The sequence below is a fragment of the Chiloscyllium plagiosum genome, unplaced genomic scaffold (genome assembly GCF_037043375.1).
Source record: "Chiloscyllium plagiosum isolate Xiang-an unplaced genomic scaffold, Cpla_swu_hap1 HiC_scaffold_25, whole genome shotgun sequence".
Lineage (NCBI taxonomy): Eukaryota > Metazoa > Chordata > Chondrichthyes > Orectolobiformes > Hemiscylliidae > Chiloscyllium > Chiloscyllium plagiosum.
Window position 1 is genome coordinate 37618720 of NW_028270163.1, and position 27600 is coordinate 37646319.

At 38.9% G+C, this 27600-nt stretch overlaps 1 protein-coding gene across 6 annotated transcripts in view; it reads left to right on the forward strand.

The window, feature by feature from the left end:
- bahcc1b (BAH domain and coiled-coil containing 1b) overlaps positions 1–27288 on the forward strand; it is a 248990-nt gene extending 221702 nt beyond the window's left edge. For 4 of the 6 annotated variants that reach the window (XM_043714770.2, XM_043714769.2, XM_043714774.2 and 1 more), the window contains exons 25-29: positions 6239–6370; positions 8180–8353; positions 15026–16143; positions 18693–18929; positions 19374–27288. In XM_043714770.2, coding sequence (XP_043570705.2) covers positions 6239–6370; positions 8180–8353; positions 15026–16143; positions 18693–18929; positions 19374–19580 — 1868 coding nt within the window. In that variant the 3' untranslated portion in view covers positions 19581–27288. The remainder of the gene's footprint in view (positions 1–6238; positions 6371–8179; positions 8354–15025; positions 16144–18692; positions 18930–19373) is intronic. The other 2 variants (XM_043714772.2, XM_088000616.1) reach the window with 1 other exon arrangement.
- Positions 27289–27600: the final 312 nt, after the last annotated feature.

Sequence of the window (27600 nt, forward strand, 5' to 3'; positions counted from 1 at the left end):
AAGGGAAAGGAAGTTATTGCTGGTGTGTTGGCCAGTATTTATTCCTCAATCACAAATAAACATTATCTGGTCAATATCACATTACTGTTTGTGTAGCTTGAAGGCTTTGTCTATTACAACAGTAACCACACATTCCAAAAAGCTAAATTGGCTATAAAGTACTTTTGCAGTGTTGGTTGAGAAAGGTGTTATATAAGTATAACATTCCTTTGTCTACCTCCTTCCCTCTGTCTCTACCCTCCTCCTTTTCCTTCCTCACATTTTTCCCTTCCCCTCCTTGTCTATCCTTTCCTTTGTTATGATCCCAGGTGATTTGTTAGTGATGGAACGTGAGGACTGCAGATGCTGGAGATCAGAGTCAAGAGTGTGGTGCTGAAAAAGCACAACAGGTCAGGCAGCATCCGAGGAGCAGGAGAATCGACGTTTCAGGTAGAAGCCCTTCATCAGGAAGTCCTTCATTTCTGATGAAGGGCTTATGCCCGAAACATCGATTCTCCTGCTCCTCGGATGCTGCCTGACCTGCTATGCTTTTCCACCACCACACTCTCGACTCAGATGTTGTTACTGGACAAGTTCAGATCCCAGGCAGAAATCTGGCTTGATAGATCAAATTGTGTTGTTATTTTTGGTTTTAATGAAGTGCTCTCTCACTGCAATTTTACAGGTTTGGCTTTAACAATAAAGTTGATTACACAAAATGAATGAAGATAATGAAGACATGAACCATGGCTGACAGGAGAAATTGTACGACTAGCCAAGAGGAAAAGGAAAACATACATATGGTCTAGGCAGCTAAGAACAGAACAGGCCCTGGAAGAATATCTGAAGAGTAGGGCAAGTCTTAAACGAGTTATCAAGTGGGCTAAAAGGGGTCATGAAATAGCTTTAGCGAGCAGAATTAAGGAGAATCCCAAAGCATTTTATTCTTATATAAGAAGCAAGCGGGTAACTAGAGAAAGGATTGGTCCACTAAAGGATAACGAAGGAAGGCTGTGTGTCGAACCTGAGAGAATGGGTGAGATTCTGAATGATTACTTTGAATCAGTGTTCACTGAGGAGAGGAACATGATGAATGTTGAGATTAGAGGGAGACGTTTGATTAGTCTGGGTCACGTTGACATAAGTAGGGAAGATGTGTTGGGTGTGCTAGAGGTTATTAAGGTGGACAAATCCCCAGGACCGGATGGGATCTATCCCAGGTTGCTGAGGGAGGCAAGAGAGGAAATAGCTGGGGTCCTGACAGATACCTTTGTGGCATCCTTAAATACAGGTGAGGTGCCGGAGGACTGGAAGGTTGCTCATGTTGTGCCCCTGTACAAGAAGGGTAGTAGGGATATTCCTGGTAACTACAGACCAGTGAGCCTGATATTGGAGGTGGGAAAGTTGCTGGAGAAGGGACTGAGGGATAGGATCTATTTATATTTAGAAAAGAATGGGCTTATCAGTGATAGGCAACATGGTTTTGTGCAGGGGAGATCGTACCTTATCAACTTAATAGAGTTCTTCGTGGAAGTGACCAAGTTGATAGATGAAGGAAGGGCCGTTGATGTCATATACATGGAGTTTAGTAAGGCGTTTGATAAGGTTCCCCATGGTAGACGAATGGTGAAAGTGAAGTCACATGGTGTGCAGGGTGTTCTAGTTAGGTGGATAAAGAACTGGTTGAGCAACAGGAGACAGAGAGTAGTAGTTGAAGGAAGTTTCTCGAAGTGGAGAAAGGTGACCAGTGGTGTTCCACAGGGGTCAGTATTGGGGCCACTGTTGTTTGTGATATACATAAATGATCTGGAAGAGGGCATGTTGGTATGATCAGCAAGTTTGCAGATGACACGAAGATTGGTGGCAGAAAGCATAAGGGACTGTCAGAGAATACAGGAGGATATAGATAGACTGGAGAGTTGTGCAGAAAAGTGGCAGATGGATTTCAATCCAGACAAATGTGAGGTGATGCATTTAGGCCAAGACTAATTCTCCAGCAAATTATACAATGAACAGAAGAGCCTTGGGAAAAGTTGATGGGCAGAGAGGTCTGGGAGTGCTGCACAGGTGGATAGGGTGGTCAGGAAGGCATATGGTATGCTTGCCTTTATTGGATGGGGTATTGAGTATAAGAGCTGGCAAGTCATGTTAACATTGTACAAGACATTCGTTCGGCTGCATTTAGTGTACAGTTGTGGTCGCCACATTACCAAAAGGATGTGGACGCTTTGGAGAGGGTGCAGAGAAATTTTACGAGGATGTTGCCTGGTATGGAAGGTGTTAGCTATGAAGAAAGGCTGAGTAGATTAGGTTTATTTTCATTAGATAAAAGGAGATTGAGGGAGGACCTGATTGAGGTTTATAAAATCATGAAGAGTATAGACAGGGTGGATAGAGACAAATTTTTTTCCCAGGGTGAACGATTCAATACCAAGAGGTCATGTTTTCAAGGTGAGAGGTGGAAAGTTTAAGGGGAATACATGTGGCAAGTACTTCACACAGAGGGTGGTGGGCATTTGAAATGTGTTGCCAGCAGAGGTGTTAGAGGCAGGCACGGTAGATTCATTTAAGATGCATCTGGATAAATGCATGAGTAGGTGGGGAGTAGAGGGATACAGATGCTTAGGAATTGCTCAACAGGTTTAGACAGTACAGTTGGATCGGCTCAGGCTTGGAGGGCTGAAGGGCCTGTTTCTGGGCTGTAAACTTTCTTTGTTCTATAAAATAGAATCAACCAAACTATTCACACATAACACCGGTTTAAAGATTTCAAAACACAGAGTAATTCCAAATGCACACTTTTATAATATTCACACCAGTGAGAATTCCCTTCTTTTTCACACCTATAATATTTCATTTAACTATAGCCTCAATTTCCCATCTTGAGAATCTGATAGCCTATTTTTTGAATCCTCATACTAATAGGATTAGACTTTCTCAGCTTCAAATAATCCTTTCAGGGTTTCAACCAAATATTTCTAGTCTGGGAATTTCAAATTAATTAACATTATTTTTCTTCAGAAGCAACTATTTTTCATACACAGCTTGTGCCAAAACCCTGAAACCAAAAGGGTTTTTGCCAAGTTGTGGGTGTTTCCCCTAAGTCAAAAAGAAATTTCAGAACCTTCTACCTGAAACCTAATACACACTCGTTTACACTGTTTGCTCATAAAACTCAATAATGAAAACAAAACTTTATTACTCTTTAGGATGTCTCTCTCTTCTACTTTTAAAAAAATCACCATGGCTACAGAAATATGTGCAAGTTAATCATTAAAGTCCTGCACAGACAGACCAAACCCACATGCCACTGGTTCAAAACCAAGTTCTAAAATAAATGACATTATATATAAATCATCACCTTACATCACACCTTTACTTCCTTTCATCCTCCCCTGCCCTCCATTTCCCTTTTCCTTCTCTCCAATCCTATTCCCTCTCTCCTATCCTTCCTTACCTCCCTCCTGTTACCTCTGTCCTTGCTTCTCAAAACTAAGTATGATGCTCCACTGGTGACACTTATACGGAAAACAATTAGATTAGATTAGATTAGATTAGATTACCTACAGTATGGAAATAGGCCCTTCGGCCCAATAAGTCCACACCGACCCTCCGAAGAGCAGCCCACCCAGATCCATTCCCCTACATTTACCCCTGACTAATGTACCTAACACTATGGACAATTTAGCGTAGCTAATTCACCTAACCTGCACATCTTTGGGTTTAATAGGGCTCAGGGCCTAGCTTTGGCCCAGGCTTAGGTCTCTTTGCTAAGGCCATTGATTCCACCCCTGAAAGTGGGTGAAACTAATTTCTATCCTAATATATTAAGTTTCTCCTCTCCTCTGCGATATGTCCTAATAAAATATATCACTTCATCTTGTGTTTTAGAGAAAAGCACACAAAGTCGATATTGTTTTGTTAGAATGTTGTAATGGAGATTTCAAATGTGTCACCCTCTGGTTGAGAGGCTAGTGCAATTGCGCAGATATTTCACTAGTGCTCATCAAAGGTAATAATCGTTCAACCTTGTTTAAAATAAACCAAAAACTGGCGCTGCTTATACTCAATTGTGTGATGATTAGACCAGTAGTTAGTAGCATCATTATGCTCATTTTATGTATTATTTGACTAAATTTCAGATTGATGTTGATTTTTAATAGCTAAAGGTTTTCTAGCCCACAGATAGAGTATACAGCTGAAAACAGGTGTTAGATATTTGACATATATTTGATAATTATATTGCTACCTGTACCTTTCATAATAATTTAATCCACATTTGATCATTTGTCCAAACGTGAAGTTGTACATTCCTTGTTTAGACCATGTGACAGAGTGCATTTCCTTCCAGGTTAGTCCAGGGGTCATTTTCAGTTTGATAAAGGTAATTGCATGCAGTAAAAGATTGCAAGAACGACAGATTCTAGAAGGCAGAAACAAAAACAGAAATTGCTGAAAAATTCAGCAGGTCTGCTCGCATCTGTGGAGAGAAAGCAGAGTTACCATTTTGGATCCAGTGATCCTTCCTCAGAACTGATGGTAGCTCAGAAAAAGTTTTTTTTTATGCAGAAGATAGTGTAGGGGGAAGGGGAAAAGGAATAAACAATAGGTGAAGATAGAGTCCAAAGAGAGAGAACAGTTGGATAGACTAAGGAGTGGACAACAGTCAGCCTAGGAGAATGAATGGCTGTTAATGGAGATTGTTAATGTCTAACAATGGGTAGTGTGTAATAGCAGCCCATGTGATGATAAGGGCTGGTGTGTAGGGGTTGGGTGAGGACATGGGAGAAAGTTAGCTGGTTCTGTGACATAGCTGCAATTGGTTAAAAAATGAACTTAAGTCCGTAATCAATGCATTCATTTCATGTATTATAACTTGAAAATGTCCCTTATAATCAGACTGGCATATAAGTAGAGCTCTGAGCAGTGTTCCCCTAATCATCTTCTGTGTGGACCTCAGAGGTTGCTGTGCGACAGCGACCTTTGGAATGGGAAGTCAGTGCTGTGTTCCATATCGGCACACTGATCACTGTCAAACAGAGCGTCCGAGCGGCTGTACCAACCCTGAGGTAACAGTGGTCACAAGCAAATGATCGATCCATTTGTATTTAGGGATATTAGTAAATTTGCCACCAATCCACAGTGATTGGTTTCTCCAGTCAAAGGTTATATCTGCACTGACTGAATACTGAATTACTCTACAAAAACCCTTTCATTTTTGCTGACCTAGAGGATGTGCCCCCATCACTTTTAAATGTGTACAATACCAGATTAAGTCCAGTATTTCCAAAACAGTATGTTCTCTATTTTGTCAAATGCTTCATTTGAGGTGCTGAATCACATGTTGTGTGATTTTGGGGAAGAGTAAAGACTTATATTTGTATTGCACGCTTCATGACCTCAGGATGTACCTCAGTGTTTTACAGCCAGATCAGTACATTTGATTTCTAGTCACTGTTGAAATTTAGAAAACTCAATTACAAATTTACACACAGCAAGATCCAACAAACTGCATTGGACTATGGCAAGATATTCTGCTAACGGATTTTTAAAGAATGGCCAAATGTTGCCCTTAACAAGATTGTATTATACATCCATTAAACTAGATATATGAGAGGCATACATAGGCAGAGAATCTGTTTTTACAGAAGGGAAAGAATCCTACAGTAAGTGGGAGAGTCAGTTTTTGACTTTGTATTTTGTGCAATGAAATTATAAAGAGTATTTAAGAACTAGAATGACAGTCTTTGAATGTACAATCCATCCATGAAATTTCCTTCTCCTTCAGGTAGTGCTGAGATCTGATGTAGCTTTAGCATTACAATACCACCTTGCAAACTTGAATTATAAATTTTTATATGTGTTGAAATTAAATATTATGTTCCAGGGAAAATTGATGCACCAGAAATTCTTAACTTACATGGCTTTCCCTCTAAGTGAACACCGTTTATGTTAACTAGTTTGTCTCAACATTGTAGACACAGTAGGAGTCTTGATTTGAGTATGTACACAGTTATAAAATTCCTATGCTGGAATCTGCAATTTTGAAATGATTATAGCATGGCTAATTTTTAAGATGTTGCACATATATAAACACTTGAATTGGCGGTGAATGTTACTGTTTGTCTTAAATTCTGCACGTAATTTTATTTTACAACCAGGAACCAACAGAAGAAAAGAACATCAATGCTCGAAGTGGCCACCTCATTGTCTGTATCCTCCCTATAAGCAGAATGTCACCTGATCCTTTTCTGTCCAGCAGGTAGTAGCAGTGAAGAGGAAGAAGAGGAGGATGCAAGTGATTTTGTCACGGTGGAGTTTGATGATGGTGACGTGGGGCGAATTTCTCTGTCAAATATCCGTCTCCTCCCTCCAGATTATAAAATCCAGTGTGAGTAATGGTGTCATACTGTCATTTGATCGTAGAATGTTGACATACAATTTATATCTTTGAACTTGGAAAATCTCCCAAACATCTAACTCTGAAGGCAATGTTTTGTAAATTGGAAATGTATATTATTATTTCACAAATCTAGCCCAAGGACAGCTGAGAATTATTTGGGTGCTTTGTAAAAATATTATTTTATACTGCAAGTCACATTAACATTAAGATTAAGACTAAATCAACACATTAAAGACATGTCACTATGCAAGTTATTCCCACCTCCTTGGCAGTGTTAACCTTTCCTCTCAGAGATAGTTCACAGGCGGCAGCCACACTTTGATTCCTTGCCCAGCAACCAATTTTCATGTATAAGCTACAGCAGTCAACGCTGACTGGCTATGTCAGCACAGCAGAGCATCACCCATTTCTTCACTCAGAACCCAAACATGTGCAGAGCCAGAAATGAGCTCAGACCACTAGCTAGGAACAGGAACTGATATCTCTCCTCTAGTTCAAGGAGCAATGATAATTTCAGAACAACTACCATCATCCAGGCTGAGGTAAGTGAGTCAGAACATACCACAAGTTGCATTGTATCTGAGGCCTCCCCAAGCTATGTGGCTCAGTGATTTGTTCCATCACTCAATCATTATGCTAGCCTTTAGAGTCATAGAGATGTACAGCATGGAAACAGACCTTTCAGTCCAATCCGTCTATACCGACCAGATATCCCAACCCAATCTAGTCCTTTACTATATCTTTGAAAGACACCCAAGTATACTTTGTAGACCATAATGTAGATACTAGCAGTGAATGAGTGACTCTCTGAGAAGAGTAAGGAGCCATAATTCATTAATACCCACAAGCATGTGTATGAGTTTTATGTCTTATTCGACTGAGCAAATGATTACCGTATCCCACTCTCCAGTGACGTAATTATTCCTGCTTGTCAAAATATTGATAAAAAAGCTGTTAATAGAAGGATATAAAAATCTATCATGTACTTCTAAGCTGTTGAAATCATGTTTGCTTAGTACAGCAATAATATTAAAATATTATAATAATGTATACTAGTTAATAAAGTTGATAAATAATCCTCTTCTTTCTAATCTGAACGTGAATTTCTTTTTGAGTTTTGTCTACCCCAACTCCCTTCCTCCTCCAACACATTAGTTCCTTGCTGGACTAGGGTTTCATGGGTCCTGGGCATCCATGTAGTTGGTGACCAAGTAGCAGTCTAAGCCATGCATATCAGCTTGATATCCATCATTACAAAGCCTAGTGCTGTCCTTATGGTTAGATTATCAAGCGGGGTACAATAGATGATGATTTGGACCAAGAAACATGGCTGATTTCCCCCGAGACTCCAAGGAAGCCTGAGGCCAATTTCCATGGTGATCCCTTCCCATTGGCAGCATGGATCAGCTTTTGAATCTGAATAGCTCCGTTTGTGGATATGGGTCTGAAATGTTGTCAGTTTGGACATTTAACGTAGTATTCCAGGTTAGTGTGGGTACTAGACTAAATTGGGTTGCTTAGATTTTTTAAGTATTGGATTTCCAAGGTTGTTTAGGTAGTAATGTGATTAAGGTACTGGATTTCCAAAAAAATATACTAGGCTTATTTAAACAAATACATCAGATTTATGCATAAGACAGAACTTGTACAGTGATTTATGTTTAGATTGAAGAAGAACACTACATTAAACTCCAATGATCTTGAATTTAAGTTTCCATAGTTAGGCAGAAGACTTGAAGTATTAAAAGCAACGTGTCAAAAAAAACCAACTTGTTGATGTTTATCTTCCATGTACAGGTACAGAGCCTTCCCCTGCACTGCTGGTATCTAATGGGAGACTCCGGGTTAGGAAGTTGCCCAGTGAGAAGCGAGAAATTGCAGAAAGCAGCCAGAATCACACATTGAATGGGAAAAATTCTTCAGAATTAAGCAAAAACTGTGGCAAGAAGACTTCAGTAAAAGGGAAAGCTGGTGAGTTTATCTTTACTCAGCATGAATCTAATTGTAACACTGCAAATTAAAGTTATGTTTGCAGACACCCAGGATCAAGCAGAGTAACAGCAGTATTTCCTGTAGAGATATTTAAACAAAGAATGACAAATACCTAATAATGAAAGAAAAGAGTACATCAGGTAAGAAAAATAGTGTTGAACAAAGTAGCAATTTTATTTTAATTTTTAAAAATCAGTTTAATATTGCACATATGCGTAGATATGTGCAGTTAGAAACAATTGGCAATGATTATGTACAATCAGCACTATTGTCAGATCCAGGGAGTCAGCAGACACATTGATAATTTAATGCTGCAGCAATACCACAATATTTTCAAGAGGGGTGAGTTCTTTCCATTTTCCTTATTTGTGTAATTTATCGATACTGTGGGTTGTGAGGAACCTGGATTGTCAGCACAATTTCTTCATTAATTGCCACAAACAGAAAGAATCTCTTCTTAACAAAACATTCTGACCCTTGATTTGCTGCAGTGGGGTTTTGAAAATTGTTTTACAAAGTGTGAAATTTGTGGACAAACTCTGAAGTTCATTGAGAACAGATCAATGAATTTATTTTCATCAAGGAAATTGCATCAGTACGCATGGCAAGAGATTCTCTGTATCAAACATCCAGTAGATATGGGTCCTATGCAACAGAGGATCAGTTGGTATTATTGATGTTGAAAGGAAACTGAAAGACAAAGTTCAAATACCATATATGCTCATGTATAAGTTGAATTTATGAGACCAGTCTTTTTAGGCAAAAGTAATAAAGAAAATAATAAAAGCACAATACTGTAGATAGTGGAGATCTGAAATAAAAACAGAGAATGCTAGAGAAATGCAGCAGGTCTGGCAGTATCTGGAGAGTGACTGTTTTGAGTCTGATATGGCCCTCCTTCCAAATTGTTGAAAAGTTTTCAAGGGGTTCACATATTTTTGACTTTGACATAATAATGGTTGTTGTTTTGAAAACAGTAAAAAGTAGTAATACAAAATAATTCATAATAATTTTTACTCATAAACAGATCACTTTAATAACTTGGCTAAATAAAACAAAATATAAATATAGAAACATTTTGAGCATTTATTTACCAGCATCCATCTTCATTTATTTATACATTAACAATGAAATCAAAACATCAATGTCTTCAGAATTATACTTTGCTTCTGAACTTTTCAGGTTTTGATCCATAAAAGACTAACAGCGACTCGCACTATGCATAAGAAAATTACAAGGTGTTAGGCCAAAAATATAATAGGGGTATTTTACACAAGATCAACTCTTACACATGTGTATATGCAATTTTCTGCACTAATGCAAGTGAGAAATATTACCATAAAGTACTTTCTCATTTATGGCATAAGGAGTCAGATGAAGCAACTCTAAGACAAACGTAGCCTGCTCAGATGCAGAATAAAGAGCCCGCTACCTTAGCAGAAGATTTTGTTTCACTACATCTGTATGGGATTGCCAAATTACGAACAGGGGTGTGCTGCAGGCCATTCACCTTTAGAAACTAGACTGAAGCATTTTGTGTAAGACTCTTACAACAGTCAGAGGAGATTTTCATCTCATCCTTCTAGCCCGGATTTGAACTCAGCTGCCTAAGGTAAAACACCTGTATTTAATCTATTGCGCCACCCAATCCTCTGGAAGAGAAAATTTGATAGTAGCTAAAATGTAACCAAATCCTTCTCATAGTTACCTACGTTTGTTCAAAAGCTTGGATACATTTTGAAGCACAATCACACTTTCCTGTTAACATTTAAGTTCTGCTACCAGTTAAGGTGATAATATTATGATATGTATTACTTACTTATTATCACAGAATCACAGTATCAGAAAATCAAACATAGATAAATTACTAAGTTCAAAGTAGTTCAGAAGAAAAAAGTTGCCACTTCTATGCATTGAGCAACACATGAGTTTGGCTATTGGATGAATTTTGTAAAGTTATTACAGTGCCAGCACAAGTCAGATTACAACGGAACTAGTACGTAAACAAAGAGCTGGTAATGTGCTGGGGTTTCTACATTGGAGTGGGATCAAATCGGACAACAGACCTGACAAAATCATTGTGGGGAAGGAAGTAACAAATCTTCTTCTGGCAGTGTGCATGATTCACTTCATTGCATTGGCCAGGATAGCAGATAGTGTTCAGTTTATGCAGACAGCTCTGCAAAGCTTCACTTTGACTCTGTGTATACAGCAAGGCTTTTTCATCAGTCAAGCAATTGCAATAAATGTAAATTAAGTCAAGGTTGCAAGAGGAAGTTGGCTTGAATGTACAACAGAAGGGAATAGCCACTCCTACACTCACTTCTTCACGCCAAAGTAGCTAAGAGCAACAAACAGGCAAAAACAGTAGTGCCTGTAAAAAAAGCCATGAAAGAATGGTGCAATATTAAATGCACTTTCAGTTTTCACATAGGAAAGCAAATTTAATTGAATGGTTAAAGGGATCTTATACTTTTAAATGTGGCATTCAATTGGCAAAGGTGCTGTTATACATGAAGAATAGTTCCCACTGTTGTCCATCAATTGATGTGGGCTCGCAATGGCCTTCAATAAATGATGTTGGACAATAGAATAGCAACGCTTTTACAATGACATCACAAAAACAGACAGTTGCAACTCACAGCTGTGCTCAGTATGTGCATAGTAACACAATGTTAAGTCCCATGATAATTGTTTAGTACTTCCCTCCCATTGTGATTCATGCAAAGCAGGCAAGTCCTACCCTGTTCCAGGATATGCCCCCATTAAATTTTTTTCTCTCACTTTGCCAAGCAGAGCACAGAATAAGAATTAAAGCTAACAAATCGGGTTTATTTGCAGTACAAACAAAACAGTTTCTTCACTTTCTTTCCAGAACAGACACAGGCTGTACTGCCAGTTATTGAAAGACACACAATGCTACACTTCTTTGCACGAATGACTCCTTATGATCTGATGTAGGCTGCCCAGGCCCAGATTTTAACTCTAAACCAATTGTTGGCAGGAGTGCCATTAGAAACTCACCCATAGTTTTGGAAATGAAGCTTAGAGTGTTTTAACTCCTGCCATTGACTGGTGGAGGTGCTGGGAACAGAGCAAGGTTGAGTGAGCCCATCAACTAATCCACCTGGCAACATGAGACGAGTATTGGGATCAGTGCAGGGCCATAACAACAGGGCGGGGATGATCTGTATGAGGAGAATCATTAGGTGGTAAACTTGAGTCCTGGAAAAGTGATCCTATTCATCCAGGCACAACAAGGAAATAATATTTAAAATTCTTTTAAAATATTTTTGGGCCCCTTCTAACTCAATCCAGGATATTCCAGAGAAAACCTCTTCTCACTACTGCCCTCCTGACACGGGTACCAGCCACACAAATTAAAGTCCCAATACCATCACTAAGAGCTGGATGCACATGGGCTAAAGAAGGATCCCACCAACATCAGTAGAGTGCCCTTGTTGTCTAATCAGGAGAGCAGTTGATATTTTTAACTTTGTCAGCTCCAGGCTTTTGGTAAATACCATTGGCAATTTTAACTGTTCAGTCACCAAGTTAATCCTCAAAAGAATTGTGCAGTTGTCTTTAACTTCTTACTCAGCCCCATAATTGTTCGCATGTAGTTTTACTATATATTTAAACATTTTGACAAGTTCTCACTCCTGTATTGTGACTTACCATGAAAAGAATATCAGTACTCATCAGGTTCCCATTGTCCTTCTCACATGTCCGTGTGCCAAACAGTGTCACAGAATCACCACTTCACTATGGCTTTTGCATAACAAACGTAGCTCTGTCACAGTTTACATGTCTCAAATAGAGTAATTTTGTTATTAAATAGTTAAAATATTTACTCCCAATTGGTTTGTTTGAACTAGTATCAACTTCAGTCTGAAGACGTTGGGAAGCAGTTGCGTTAGTTTTTGTAACTGTCTCTATCATTTCCGGTTAGGAAGGCGTGGTTTCCAAACTCTGGAACCATCAGCTTAGATTTACCTCTCCCTATTTTAAATCCACCCCCAAATCTTGCAATTGATCCTCTCTTCTCAACTGTTTGTCCTAGACCAGGAGGAAAGTTAGATCGAGGAAACCCGTCATAGGGTCATACAGTATTGAAACAGTCCCTTTGGTCTAACTAGTCCATGCCAACCATGTTCCCAAACTAAACTAATCTCACCTACCTAATCCCTCCACACCTTCCCTATTCATGTACTTCTCCAAATGTCTTTTAAGTGTTGTAACTGTACCTACATCCATGACTTTCTCTAGCAATTCATTCCACACATGAACCACTGTGTATAAAACAAAATTGCCACTCATGTCTTATGTAAAACTTTCTCCTCTCACCTTAAAAGTATGCCCCTAGTTTTGAACTTCCTCACTCTAGGGAGAAGATCCTTGTTATTACCCTTATCTGTGCCCCTCATGATTTTATAGAACAAAGAGACCCTAGAGTGCAGGTTCATAGCTCCTTGAAAGTGGAGTCGCAGGTAGATAGGATAGTGAAGAAGGCGTTTGGTATTCTTTCCTTTATTGGTCAGAGTATTGAGTACAGGAGTTGGGAGGTCATGTTGCGGCTGTACAGGACATTGGTTGGGCCACTGTTGGAATATTGCGTGCAATTCTGGTCTCCTTCCTATCGGAAAAATGTTGTGAAACTTGAAAGGGTTCAGAAAAGATGTACAAGGATGTTGCCAGGGTTGGAGGATTTGAGCTATAGGGAGAGGCTGAACAGGCTGGGGCTGTTTTCCCTGGAGCGTCAGAGGCTGAGGGGTGACCTTATAGAGGTTTACAGAATTATGAGGGGCAAGGATTGTGTAAATAGGCAAAGTCTTTTCCCTGGGGTTGGGGAGTTCAGAACTAGAGGGCATAGATTTAAGGTGAGAGGGGAAAGATGTAAAAGAGACCTACAGGGCAAATGTTTCACACAGAGGGTGGTACGTGTATGGAATGAGCTGCCAGAGGAAGTGGTGGAGGCTGGTACAATTGCAACATTTAAGAGGCATTTGGATGGGTATATGAATAGGAAGGGTTTGGAGAGATATGGGCCGGGTGCTGCCAGGCGGGATTAGATTGGGTTGGGATATCTGGTCAGCATGGATGAGTTGGACCGAAGGGTCTGTTTCCATGCTGTACATCTTTATGACTCTATGACTATAACCACTTAACCTCCTCTGCTTCAGTCTCTCCAGTATATTTTTAGATCTCAAACACTCCATTGTGGAGAGCCTGTACAACTGCTGAGTTGTGCACTTGTCTTTTATTCATTCAAGGGACAGCATTTATTGCCCATCCCTAATTGCCCAGGGGTTAGTTAAGAGTCTGGAGTCTGGAGTCACATAACCCAGACCATGTAAGATGACAGTTTCCTTCCCTAAAAGACATTAGTAAACTAGATGGGTTTCCCCTGCAACAATCAATGGTGATTTCATCATTAAACTTTTAATTCCAGACTTTTTTTGAATTGAATTGAATCCCCACCATCTATCATGGCAGATTTGAACCCAGGTCCTCAGAACACTAACTGGATCTCTGGATTAATAGTGTAGTGATAGTCTGACGAAGTCGTCAACTCCTCTGTGTCATCATGTGGGCTACAAGTTGCTGATACAAACTGGAGGAATGGTTTAGGATCTTTTGACAGTATGAACCAAATGAGCATGAGTGAGTGAAAAGCATATTGATCTCACAAAAATAGGGCACACAGATTGAAGGATATATTTCATAATATTCATTTAGAACAATTGGGAATCAAGGCGTGTTATTTTCAGTTCTTTATTATGTCACTGTGAATGTAGAAGATTTAATTATGCTGTAATTTGTTTATTTCATGTCTGTGTTACATTTGGGGCTGAAACCCTTGAGTTAGTAAAGTGTCTCCTGATATATATTGACATGGGAAATCTTGCTTTGAAATAAGTTGTTTTGATTTAAAGAATGGTTTCCAGGAATATATCCATTCCTTAAAATGGAATATACCTGTATCCTGTTTATGCTTTCCACACATGTTGGAACCAAAACTGTGTACTTTGGTCTGAGGTTCAGACTGTAGTCGTTCAACAACAAAGAAGTAAAAAGTATTTGGGTTTTTTGTGTTCTAAAAGGTATATTTACTACATATGTAAACAATCACTGTCTTTGTTATGGATTTAACAGTAGATGTAAGGGTATCTGGACTTCACTGATAACTTGCTGCTTACAGCCATTAGAACCTGTATTGTATGAGCAACTACTCATTGGAAATCTTTTACCCTAAACTGTATCAAGTGTTAAAGGGACAGTTGTCTGTTTCTGACCAATAAACTGGTGAACTAGTTACCACCCTCTTAACAGGTGTTCAAACGAGCATTTCATAATATTAAATGCCTCACAATATTTTATACAAGTGATAAAAGCAACTCAGTGAAATGAAGCTTGTACATGCAAGGCCTATTTATCAGGGCTTAGCAGATCTATAAATAATTGCAGGAATTGTTTAGCATAAGGAACATGAATATTCAATAGTAACTTTTTACAAAACAGTTATCTATCTAGAGATTTCCACGACTGTCATTTATATAGAGGGATGATTGATTGCCTTGCAATAATATTATTTGATTCTCAATTGAAATTATACAAGAGTAATTGTTTGCTGTTTTCCTTTGCAAAAAGGTAAAGGAGTTTTGAATACCGAAGTTTCAACGTTGCTGAAAGCAGGGCACATGCTCAGTAAAAAGACAGATGTACTAATAAATTGGCCAGGGATCATCCAGACAAAGAAAAGGAATTCCAGTAAGAGTACGACTGCTTTAGAAAACCTGTTTCAATTGAATGGCAGCACAAAGAGAATGAAGGGTAAAGAACGGTTCCTTCCAGTGCAAGGCCTTCCTCCTCCAATTTTTAGTGGCGGCTTTGAAGTCGACTCTTTCAGCAGCATTGCCAACACCTTTGCTTCCTTTGGAAGCAGTTCAAGTCTTGCACCAAATCCTAAGGCCCTAAAGTACAGAAGAGTGGAAAAAATGGATGTATCAGTTCCAAAAGGTGGTAAAAGAAAAACAGGAGCAGAATATCTGGTTAAACTAGATCACGAAGGCGTGACATCTCCGAAAACAAAAAATGGAAAAGCCTTGCTCATGAGCGAGAAGGAATTTGGAGGAAAAATTGCTGCTGGCTACTCCCAGTTGAGCAAGGAGCGAAACAGAAGGATCGAACTTCTGAAAGGAAAGCATGCTCAACTTCAGAACCTTCCTATGAGCTTAGCAATGAATGAGTACGCTGGTCAGTCAGAGTTTGGCATGGATTGTGACACTGACAGCCATAGTTCGTACTCTTATGATGAGGAAGAAAATAGAAACTTGCAACAGAGTGTCACATCGAGATTTATGACTAGGCTGTCTGTCTCTTCATCATCTTCTGCATCGTCATCATCTTCAACATCTGGTTCTACCTCCACTTCCAGCTTGTGTTCATCGGACAATGACGATTCATCCTATAGCTCTGATGATGATTCTACAGTCTTGCTGCAGACTTGTATGACACACCCTGTGCCTGCAATGCTGACCCCGTCAGACCCACGACAAACAGAGCCAAAAATGTCGCCACCCTCCTTCTCAGTCAAGTCTGTGATGCCTGCGAATAAGATCAAATTAAAAAGACAGGAAGAATTCCGACTTCAAAAGGCCAAGGAGTTATCAAAGAGACAGAGATTACCATCAGTGGAAAATCGCCCGAAAATCTCCTCCTTTCTCCCAGCTCGACAGCTCTGGAAGTGGTCTGGGAAGCCAACTCAGGTAGATATCAGAGACTTATAATGCTGCTGATAATCGCTCCACTCCCGGTACAGTGATAGGTAAAGTAATCCCTGTGGATATGTGGAGCTGGACCTGAAATTTCCCTTTCAAGTCAATCTCCATGTTCCCTCCAGCCAGGAGAGCAACTGGCCAGGCAATTGATTGACAATATTGTTTTGAGATGGACCTATAGTCAAACATATTAAATATACTGAACTGTACAGAAAAAGGTTTTCCTTGTTTATGTGTGTTCATGGGATGTGCGTGTTGCTGGCTGTGCCAGCTTTTATTGCCTGTCCCTAACTGTCTTCCAGGGAAAGTTGGTGATCTGCCTTCTTTAACTAAGGAGGTGGGAGGTAAGAAGTCTGTCCAAGAATCAGAGAATCATGCAATCAAACAGCATGGAAACAGGCCCTTTGGCCCACCACTTCAGGCCCACTATTAAACTTATGCCTCTGGTCTTAGTCACATCTGCCGTGGGGACAAAATTCTCACGATCTACCTTATCTATTCCTCTCAACACTTTGTATGCCTCAATCAGACTTGCCCTCAGGCTCTTTTGCTCCAGGGAAAACAAACCCAACCTATCCAGTCTCTTATCATAACTGTGACTTTGCATCCAAGGCAACATCCTGGTGAATATTCTGTGCACCCTCTCCTGTGCAAACATGCCCTTCCAATAGTGTGGTGACCAGCACTGCACACAGAATTCCATCTGTAGCCTAAATAATGTCTTATAAAGTTGTAACAACATTTCCTTTCTCCTGTATTCTACGTCCACATGCCTTCTTCACCACCCTGTCTACCTGTGCCAACACTTTCAGGAATCTATGGACTTGGACATCACAGTCCCTTTGTTCCTCAGTACTCTCTAGGGACCCACCATACATTGTGTATATTCTTTCCTTATTAGACCTCCCAAAATGCATCACCTCACACTTACCGGGATTAAACTACATCTGGCATTGCTCTGTCCAATTTACCAGCTGATCAATATCAGACTGTAGCCTAATATACCAGCTGATCAATATCAGCATGAAGCCTAATACCATCTTCTTCACTATCAACAGCATCACCAATTTTCATATTATCCTCAGACTTACTAGTTATCTTTTCTGCATTCAGATCCAGGTTGTTAATATACATAGCAAACAACAAGGCTCTCAGCACCAATCCCTGTGGTTCTCCACTGATCACAGGCTTCCTTTCACAAACATACCCCTCCACCATCGCACTTTGCTTCCTACTTTCAAGCCAATTTTTGAATCCAGTTTGCCAAGTTGCCTTGGATCCCATGAGCTCTTACCTTTTGGACCAGCCTCCCATGTGGGACCTTGTCAAAGGTCTTATTGATGTCCATTTAAACCATATCAACTGTACTACCCCTCATCAATATATATAGTCACCTTTTCAAAAGCTCAATTAAAGTAGTCAGCCAGGATCTCCCTCTAAAAAATCCATGCTGACTATCCCTGATCAATCCATACCTTTCATCCTGTCTCTCAGAATATTTTCCATTTATTTCCTGGTCTCTGACATGAGACTAACTGGCTTATCCCTGCTGTCTTTCTTAAACAAAAAAAAACACATTAGCTATCCATCAGTCACTGGCACTTCACCTGTGGCCAGTGAATACATTTGTCAGGACCACAGCAATCTCTTCCCTTGCTTCCTATAGCAGCCTGGGACACATCTCATCTGGATCTGGGGATTTGTGCACCTTTATGCCCTCTAAAACACCTAACACCAGGTTCTTATTAATCCTAACAAGTTTTAAAACTTACCATCCCAACTGAAATCCCTGGCTATGATGTACTTCTTCTCTGTGAAGACAATTGAGAAACGTTCATTTAAGACCTCACCCACATCTGGCTCCATACACAGGTTGCCCTTTCGGTCTCTTAATAGGTCCTGCTGTTTTGCTGGTAATCATCTTATTCTTAATATACTTATAAAAAGCCAAGAAGCAGGATGAGAATTTCAAAATGAAGACAATGCCTGGCCAAGACACTGTGTAGGTCAGCAAACACAGCAATGGGCACGAGGGTGACAGGGGAATGGGACTTAGTGTGTGTTAAGATACAGATAACAGTGTTTTCGATAGCATCAAGTTTAAGGAGAGTAGATTAGCCAGGAATGCATTGAAATAGTCAAGCCTAGACAGAATGAAAGCCTGAGTGAAGGTAGCTTTGAAAACAAATTAATTGATTGAAAGCTTTTTTACAAAGCAATAAAAAGGTGAAAAACAGCAGCCCAAATTACAACTCTCCCTGTTATCTTTCCAAGCGACGTCACTAGGACAGAAAACATAGTCATGGTTTGAAGCAGGAAGCTAGTTGACTCTTCCCTCAGTGGTCAAACTGCAAATTATCGTAAGGGGTGAAAATGAAGAACAAAGGAAAGGATGTACTGCAGGTGCTCAGCACTTGTGTGTGAGTTTAGCAAGGCAGTTGTCCTAACTCACTCTACAGATGCTGCCTGACTTGCTGAGTATTTCCAGCATTTCCAGTTTTAAAACGTTCTTAGCTTAGCCTGATTGTTTTCCACAGAGACGAGGGATGAAAGGCAAAGCAAAGAAACTTTACTATAAAGCCATTGTGAGAGGGAAGGAGACAATTTGTGTTGGCGATTGCGCAGTGTTCCTCTCTGTTGGACGCCCAAATCTTCCGTACATTGGCCGGATTGAAAGCATGTGGGAATCCTGGGGAAGCAACATGGTGGTTAAAGTGAAATGGTTTTATCACCCTGAGGAAACAAAATTGGGCAAAAAATGCAACGATGGCAAGGTGAGACCAATTACTGTAGCAACAGGCCACCGTGAGTGTTATTGTGACAATTGATTTTGTTTATAAGATCCAATATTAAAGACTCAAATCCATCATCTTAGTGTACTTCCTTTCTCAGTGTTACACACAATACTAATGCGGGTGCAAGTGGCAACATGCTGACACCTGAATGTAATATTATGATTTTCAAGTTAAGTAACTGTATAAGGAGAGATACACTTCTGCCTTTGTGCCATTGACTTAGGAGCTGTAACTAAATACTAAAGCCACAATATTTGGTTATCTTTGAGCCTTAACATGCTGGTTTTAAATTTAATTTCTTTTGTGTAGATATTGCTTTGTCCTTGTATTTGACTATTTAATAATATTAATGTAATAGTTTACTGGAACGTAAATCTCAGCACTCAGCTCTTGTTTTAATGAGTATTCCTCTTGCTGTTTCAGAAAGCACTGTACCAATCTTGTCACGAAGATGAAAACGATGTACAGACTATCTCCCATAAGTGTCAGGTGGTCAGTCTGGAGCACTATGAACAAATGATAAAAACCAAGAAGTACCAAGACAGCCAGGACCTTTACTATCTGGCAGGAACGTACGACCCTACAATAGGCAGAATCCTTAATGCAGATGGAGTGCCAAGTCTCTGTTAAAAACAAAATATATGAATTAATGTAAAGTCTGGATTTGCACCACACTAACAGGGATTGAGAAACCATTCTGATTTATTAAAAAAAACTAACTAACCCAATGAACTTTTCAAATGATGCAAGATGGACAGGATCTGGAAACTTGTTATCAATACCTTGAGGCTCACATGTAGTCCTGGAATCATTAGCAGTGATCTCTTAAGTGGTTTGCAAAATGGTTTTTTTTGGATACATAACAATTAAGCAGCATGGTTTTTGGATGCAAAAGAACTAAGCCTTTCTGGGGATCAGTAATACTGGATTTACCAAAGTGGAACACTTAGGGCATCAAGTAGGCTGGAATTTCAATGCATGACTTCAAGGCATCACTGGGTCGACCAGGCTGAATTTGCACACGAGAGCCTCAAACAATGGGGAAGCAAGGTTTTAGAGGTGAGCGCTGGGCCTCAAAGAATCAATGAAGCTGGAATGGACGCATGGGAACTGGACCTTGATGAGAGCAGGTTTCAACCATGGGTCAGACAGCATGGAATTTATTTCAGTGTGTGAGTGGACGTGTGCGTGCGTGCGCAAGTGTGTATGTGTGCGGGCGAATGTGTATGTAGATTGGAGAAAGAAGAAAAATGAGCATCATACAAGCCATACACTCCCAGTACCTCTGTCTGCTTTCGACTTTGCAAAGCAGAATCAGGTCGAACATGTTTTTGTTGTTACTTTGTTTCCTGGAGAGTTTTGTAAAAACCCAGGATTTTTTTTTTAATGCAGTGCATTACTCAGCTCAGCTGAGGCTGCTTGTTAGCTGGAACTTCTGAAGAAAACAAAGAAAGGGAAAAAAAAGACTTGACTTTGAAGAAGACTGTTTTCTTACAAAGACAGTTTGTGGCATCATTCTGTCAGACTAATTCTAACCTCTTAACTGAACAGTAGTTGAGCGATTCACTCTGTGGATTAAATGTTCCCTTTTTTAAAAGTGATGGGTGGAGAGAATTATAATCCCTATTGCTGAATATTGTATAGAATTCTGCACACATTTAGGGAATGGTCAGCCATGTTTGTTCCCTCACTGTTGCACAGATGTTAAAGAGACAGTCTCCCTTTTAGTGGCTTATGCGGGCTGTGTATAAAAAGCTTCTAAGACTGATACAAAGAGCAATTCCACATGAAATAATGTGGTCAACACTTTGAAGAGAATCTTCTCGTAGCACACCTGTTACTTTCTGTCACCTGTAAACAATGGAAATATTACTATTAGAAGTGGAAGATAAGACTAAAACATACTAGTGGATTACAATAGAACTCTCAAGGCTAAGGCTGCATCTGTTTTGGTGAAATGACTCATAAGGCATTACAATTTTTCATAAACATCTATTTCATCTATCCAGTTTACAAAGATTTTTTGAAACTATAATTGGGAAGAAGTCCCACCTATGAGTCATTGAGAAGTTAAACTATAGAAAGTAAGCCATGTTGATTTTAAAAGTCAAAGTCTTTGGATTGCTGTAGTTGCTATTTTAAACAAGCATTATGGAAAGACAGCCAGAAGATCCTTTAAAACCACAGTGTTCCCTAATATATCACCCGTGGACCTATGGCTAGGGTTGTTCCAGCTTCTCTTTATGTTCTCCTTTACATCAGATGCCTCGGAGGTACCAGTAGACCTCCTTACTCATGGTGGAGATCATTGTCTCCTGAATTAAGATCTGAAGGTGGTTAGATTTCTAAAACATGTCAAAGTCGATCACAAACTCTTTTGACATAAATAAGCGAACTCATGTGGAACAGGGCTTTGGTGAGCTGTAAATCATTGCAATAGTTACAAATGCTAATCAAATATCAAAGTTCCCTATTTATCCATTTATGGTCCAAGTATAATAACTAAGAAACAGAAGGTGTAGTTGAGTGTGTGTAACCTTGGCTATTGTTATGCTACACATTTGTTATTTTTACTTGCTGCTTTATTCCATACCTGCAAGCCCACTACTGTCAAAAACAGTGACTTGAGGTTTACCTATTCCAGTTCTACCAAAGTGTGACTTTATGTCGATTCACTTTACGGGACATATAATCACATACATATTATATCAGGGAGCATAAAAGCAGAAAACTCTAAACTGGAAATCTGTACCAGAGGGTAACAGAAAGTTGAAAAACTAAATCTGAAATTTGAAACACGAATGTGCAGCAATATTGTTGTATTCCTAGCTGATGTTATATCCAACAATCCAGATCACAAACTCAAATTTGGCTTAATATGTTTTAATGAAAATCAAACGCACAATTCTGCAGATTCAGGTTTAACAATGAAAGAAATTTATTATACAAAATAAATTAAGATAAAATAGAATACAGTCATAATAATTAGAAACAATACAAGCTTAAAGAGTTTGAAACACAATAACAATACAATTCCATTAATCCTGAAAGCATTCTTTTACAGTACTCATGTGACAAAGAATACCCTTATCTTTCACATTCATAGGGCTTAATTTGATTGTGGCTTCAATTCCCTGTCTTGAACATCTGATTGCCTCTACCTGGATCCCTCATACAACAGAGCATAGATTTACACTAAAACAAAAGAGAAGGAACCGTTGGTGCTAAAACAGAAACAGAAATTGCTGGAAAAATTTAGTTCTGAAGAAGGGTCATTGGACCCAAAACATTAAGTCTGCTCTCTGTCCACAGATGCTGCCAGACCTGCTGAGTTCTTCCAGAAATTTCCATTTTTGGTTTTGAGCTTAGACTTCCTCAGCTTTAAATAACTTCTTCAATGTTGTAACTAGACATTTCTAATCTGTAGCATTAAAACATTACAATTGGTTACCTCAGTATAAGGAGTTTTGTTTTCATAGAATCATAGGGATTCTATGAACTATGAAGACAAAACTCCTGACACTTAGGTAACCTATTTCCTAACAGTTATAAACTATCTTCTTTCTTTAGCAGCAACTGTCTTACACATCTAGTTCTAGCCAAGACTTCTACAATACTGCCAAACTGAAAGTGAAATGCTTTTTATGGTGGTTTGTGTTTGTCCTCTCAGCTCAAAATATACTTCCATCTGAAAACCGAATGCACTGCACTCTTTTCTTTGTTCACTCATAAACTCTGCCATGGTAAACAAAAGCACATGACTCTCCAGAAAATTGGTCTATAAAAGTGTTTTAAAATACTTTCTAGAATTGGTGTTTTAGAATCACCTATAGGTTAACCCTTAAACCTGTTGAGATAGCCAGACCGAGACACTCATACCACAGACTCAAACTCTAAAATAAATGATACTAAAATAGAGATCAACCACACATTTTGCATCACAAAATGCAGCAGGCTAATTGGAACCTGAAAGAAAAAGAAGCAAATTTTTCAGGGGTCATGGTGTAATTGATCATTAGGATCTGATGAAGTCATCATCCCTTCATAAATTAACATTTTTTTCTTTCAAGTTGAGAGCAACTTGCAGCATTTTCTGTTTGTCAGTCCATTCCTGACCCAATTTTTATTGGACCTCCTCAGACTTTATAAGTACCAACATTTTGACTCTATACTGTGATGATTTCAAAATATTCCCACATCTTTCAGGAAAAAAAAGTCACAAACCCTCAATAATAAATAATACCCTGGTAATCAAGATAACTGTGACTTGTGGCTTCCTATGCTTGTTGTGATGTAATTGGCGATTGTCATATGCAATATGAAAACAGTGCTAACAGAAACGCTGCTTTTGAGTGGAAATGCTTTGCCAATTATAAGCTAAGGAGCTGTCTTAACTAGGTAAATAAGTAGTGATCCAAGAAACCTCACAAAATTCTTATGCCATTATTACTTGGAATGGAAGAAAGGACTTTTGAAAATCTGAGGCTTTTTTATTGGAGTGAAGTGAGCATTATTCTCACTGGCCCTGCAGTTGACTGTTCACTCTTGTGAAATAGAAAAATCGTTCACTCAGTAAATTAATATGTAATGGGTACTAGCTGTACCTACCATTCCAGAATTAATTCAATCATCACCTCATTCCAATAAACAGAACTGCTAATGTAAGCAGCTTCTTTTTAACAGTGAAGATGAGTTCAAGACGGTAGGGGGTAGGGACGGTTATTAACATGCAATAGAAGTGGGATATTCAGTATTTCTACAAGTCCTGATAATCCAGTCTTCTCCTGTCTCTATAGTTCCCAATACCATCCCAAATTCCCTCTCCTTCCACGTACTTCTTCAAACATTGAAGAATGCATGTAAGTGATGTCAACTGACTCACCTCCAAAAGGGGCAAGTTGAACAGTCTGTATTCAGACAGAGTGCCCCTCTGGTCTTTGGCATTTCCCCTGATGGGATTGGAACTTATCAGATGAGGAAGGGTGGAGAATCTATATACTACCACGCCATAGACCAGCAATTCAGAACACATGCACACTACATCACCTGACTGCCTGTCAAAGTGCTTGGATCAGTTTGATAATATATATTGTCAATTTGCCTTGACACAGCCTCAGATACTGGACTGAAGAACTATGGTAGAGATATAAAATGATATTTGCCTTATTAAGGCTGTGGTGATCTTACACACAGTGCCTGCACTGGCATTGATCACATTTTTACCCCAGTAGTTGTTGTTGTTAACATAGCCTTCTGATTGGTTTCAATAAATCTTCATAGGATTGGAAAAACAACTGAAGCGCACCAAATTGGAAATTAGGTTCATTTGTGTTGAAGTAACGCAAAGGGATCAAAAAGATATTTCACTGCTTTAAAATCCAAAGCACTTTGCAGCTGGTATTAAACACCATTGAGACAAACCTTCCACTAGCACGGTCAGAGCAGAACGATAAGTTTGTCTTTAAAATTAAAACAGAATACTAATTAGCACTTCAGCATTACGACCAATCGTAGAAGAAATGGCTCTCTAGGACAATCAGTGTAAGGAAATGGGTTCCCTTTAAAGCCCCTTCACCTGATGTAATTTATATTATAGTGTTAAAACTATGTGTCGCATTTCGTGTGAATTAACTGTTGTACTAATTCTTCTTGAAACTGCATTCAGGAAGTGTAAAGAAAAAGCTAAAGGTGTAAAGTTGGCCAATGTTAGAAAGTGAGTTCTTGTGGTAGGAGTTTGGAAAGTCCTACAATTCATCTTGTTAAACTGCAAGGGAGTGCTTGATTGATCTTTAATTAGCTGCAAGCAGGCAATCCTATGCCATTAAGATCAAGTAGGCATGGACTACTACTAAAAGAAACAATTTTGATACTGCACTGTCATCAACATCCATTGTAAAACTGGAAATAATTGTGTGAAACTTAGACTGCAAAGATCAGCACTGTCGTGATATCATACTGCCACAAATCCAATGCCTGGACTGCAACAATATTGTCAGCCTGTCATTAGGAACAAGAAATCTCCCATGCGGACATTTGTGTATATTTTGCAATATAGCATAATACCTTTCAAGAGAGGTCCTATAACATTTTGTTGATACTGGTTTAACCTTAGAAAGGTGCTAGCTATAGCCTTCATTTGGGCTGTTCGTTCTGACCACAATAAAAAACCTGCAGTATGTTAATAAAAGAGGAAATGACATCCTGTTTGAGATGTAGAGGTGGAACATTGGTTGGAAATGCTTAGCATATACTGTTTAATATTGTGATGTTTTCTCCCCCCTGTCATTTCCCACATGTGCTCTCACGGTGAGGTATGGCATTAGAATGTTTAAAAGGAACAGTTTGACTTGACTCTTGCTGTAGACTGGCACTACATTCGAGCTTGTTGGTAACCCTGCATAGTTACCACAAAAGGGACACTGTCTCAAGAAAAAAAAAATCACAACCACGGTTTACAAAAGGTGTTTAATAGTTTGAATTCATGTTGTTTGTTATTGCTTGGCATAGATCAATGTAGTATTTTGTTTTGAAACACTAATATGTTGTAAAAAAAAGTTTTTTATAGACAGCATATATTACTGTTGCATCTCAGTTCTTGGGGTTTTTTTTTTCTTAAACATTTTGGTATGGGCATCATGCAGAGTCAGATGTATGCCTCAACCTTTCAAATAGTACCATGCTACAGAAACTCAACCTAGCTTAGGCATGATCTTCCTTTTGTTTTGTGTAACATGGCTGCCCTCCAGAAGAATTATTTGAGTTTGCCTTTTTATATTATCAAAAATATATTTAAGATAAATTGCAGGATGCTTTTTTTTTGTAAGACTAATCTTTGGCATTTGAACTTTCACTTAGTGACCTTCCTGCATATAGACTGGTGCAGTGTGACATCACAATCGCATATCCTGTATTTTCAATAGGTCAACCTCATCAATCAACTGGGTGGTTTAGTGAAACATGGTGATCTGAAACTCCATAGCAACAGCTGAAAGATAAAGAGAACCAGATTCCCATGACGCTTCGGGCTCCTTTACATATACTGAATGAAGAACTTTTTTATACAAGAACGAATAACAGGAAGGTTTTTCTTTCAAGAAAAGCTGTATATTTTTCCTCAGCAAAATTATCATTGACCTGCTGTCTGAAAAGGTCAAAGGTCAGCTCAAGGGGGAACAAGGCAATTTTGTGAGAAATTTCAGATTTGTAAGTTAGATGTTCGTGCATTTTTGAAATGATGGTTGGGGCCTACAGGTGACTGGAGGAGAGATATACAAGGTCAGTTTCAAAAGTGTTCATTGCATAACGCTTAAAGTCACAACTTTTGAAACAATGTAATATATATCTATATATATGTATAAACAAGGTGGATTTTAATTTCCACTGTCATGTGAGCAGGTCTATATTGACTATCACTTGTGTGCAAGAATCTTTTACCTCTGCGTCACAGAATTTTCTGTTCCATTGTGTACTTCAAATGAGAAACTGAAGCAGTGCTAAACGGGACCTAACCTAGGGGACCCAATTCTATGTGAAAGGGATTGATTTGATTTGGGAAGGCCTAGTATTTAAGGTTAAAGAAGTGCAGAGTAGAGAAGAAAGGGAACATAACCTCCCATCCCCTGCATCGCCACCACCACCATATACACACACACAGTCTCCCTCACACACAGAGACACACACATAGTCTTTCTCTCTCTCACACAAAAACACAGACACACAAACACATACAAAAGGAGGTTCAGCTGTACTCCATCTGGTACGTTATGTGATGTCACCATTGGACCAATCTGCTAGGCGTTGTATTACCTATTTGTTCAGTCCAGTGACACAAGTGCAATACTTCCTCACTGATGGCTGAGGTTTCACTTTTTTTTTGCTTGTAAAGTGAGCTTCTGGGGACTGGAATTGTGATGCATCATGAGAAATAAATGGGCAAGTGAGACGCAGGCCCGTCTGAGACTTGCTGAATAGTGTTTTAATCCTACAAGTGGTTAGGAGAAGTTTTAAAAAAATTATACAATAAAAACTACAATATTACAGAGTTATTTACTAGATATTAAAATATTTTGAAACTGAAAACCCAGGAGAGCTTTTTTTTTAAGCTTGTTGATTTTTGTTTTTATTTTGTTTTCAGTTTTTGTTGAAATGGAAGGAACTGTTATTCTAAAAAAAAGTGTTTAAATGTAGTAAAAACCCTATTGTAAATGTGTAAAGTATGACTATGGTCTCAGTTTTTGTGTAAACACTAAAAAAAAAGTTTTATGGACACGATCTCTATGTAAAAGCATTTTAGTATTAAGATTTTTATAGATAACTTGGCTTCTGAATAAATATTTTAAAAAAAAAGGTCTGGCAAGTATGTGATTGTTTCAAGGTATTGCAGTAAATATTGTCTGCCCACGATTTGGAGGATACACCATTGTGCTAATGTGGAAACGTTTTCCTGGATTGTTTAGGCCTCATAAAATTCATCTCACTATGCAAGTTTGAGATTGCCTATTGTGCAGCGTTGGACACTGGACATACATACATACTTAACACCCATTTTTTTCTCAAGACTGTGCACTTAAAATGTTATTTGTTAAAGCAGACAAGAGTACTTAGTTCCTGAATATTGTGCTTAAAATATTAAACTGTGTAATGTGTTGTT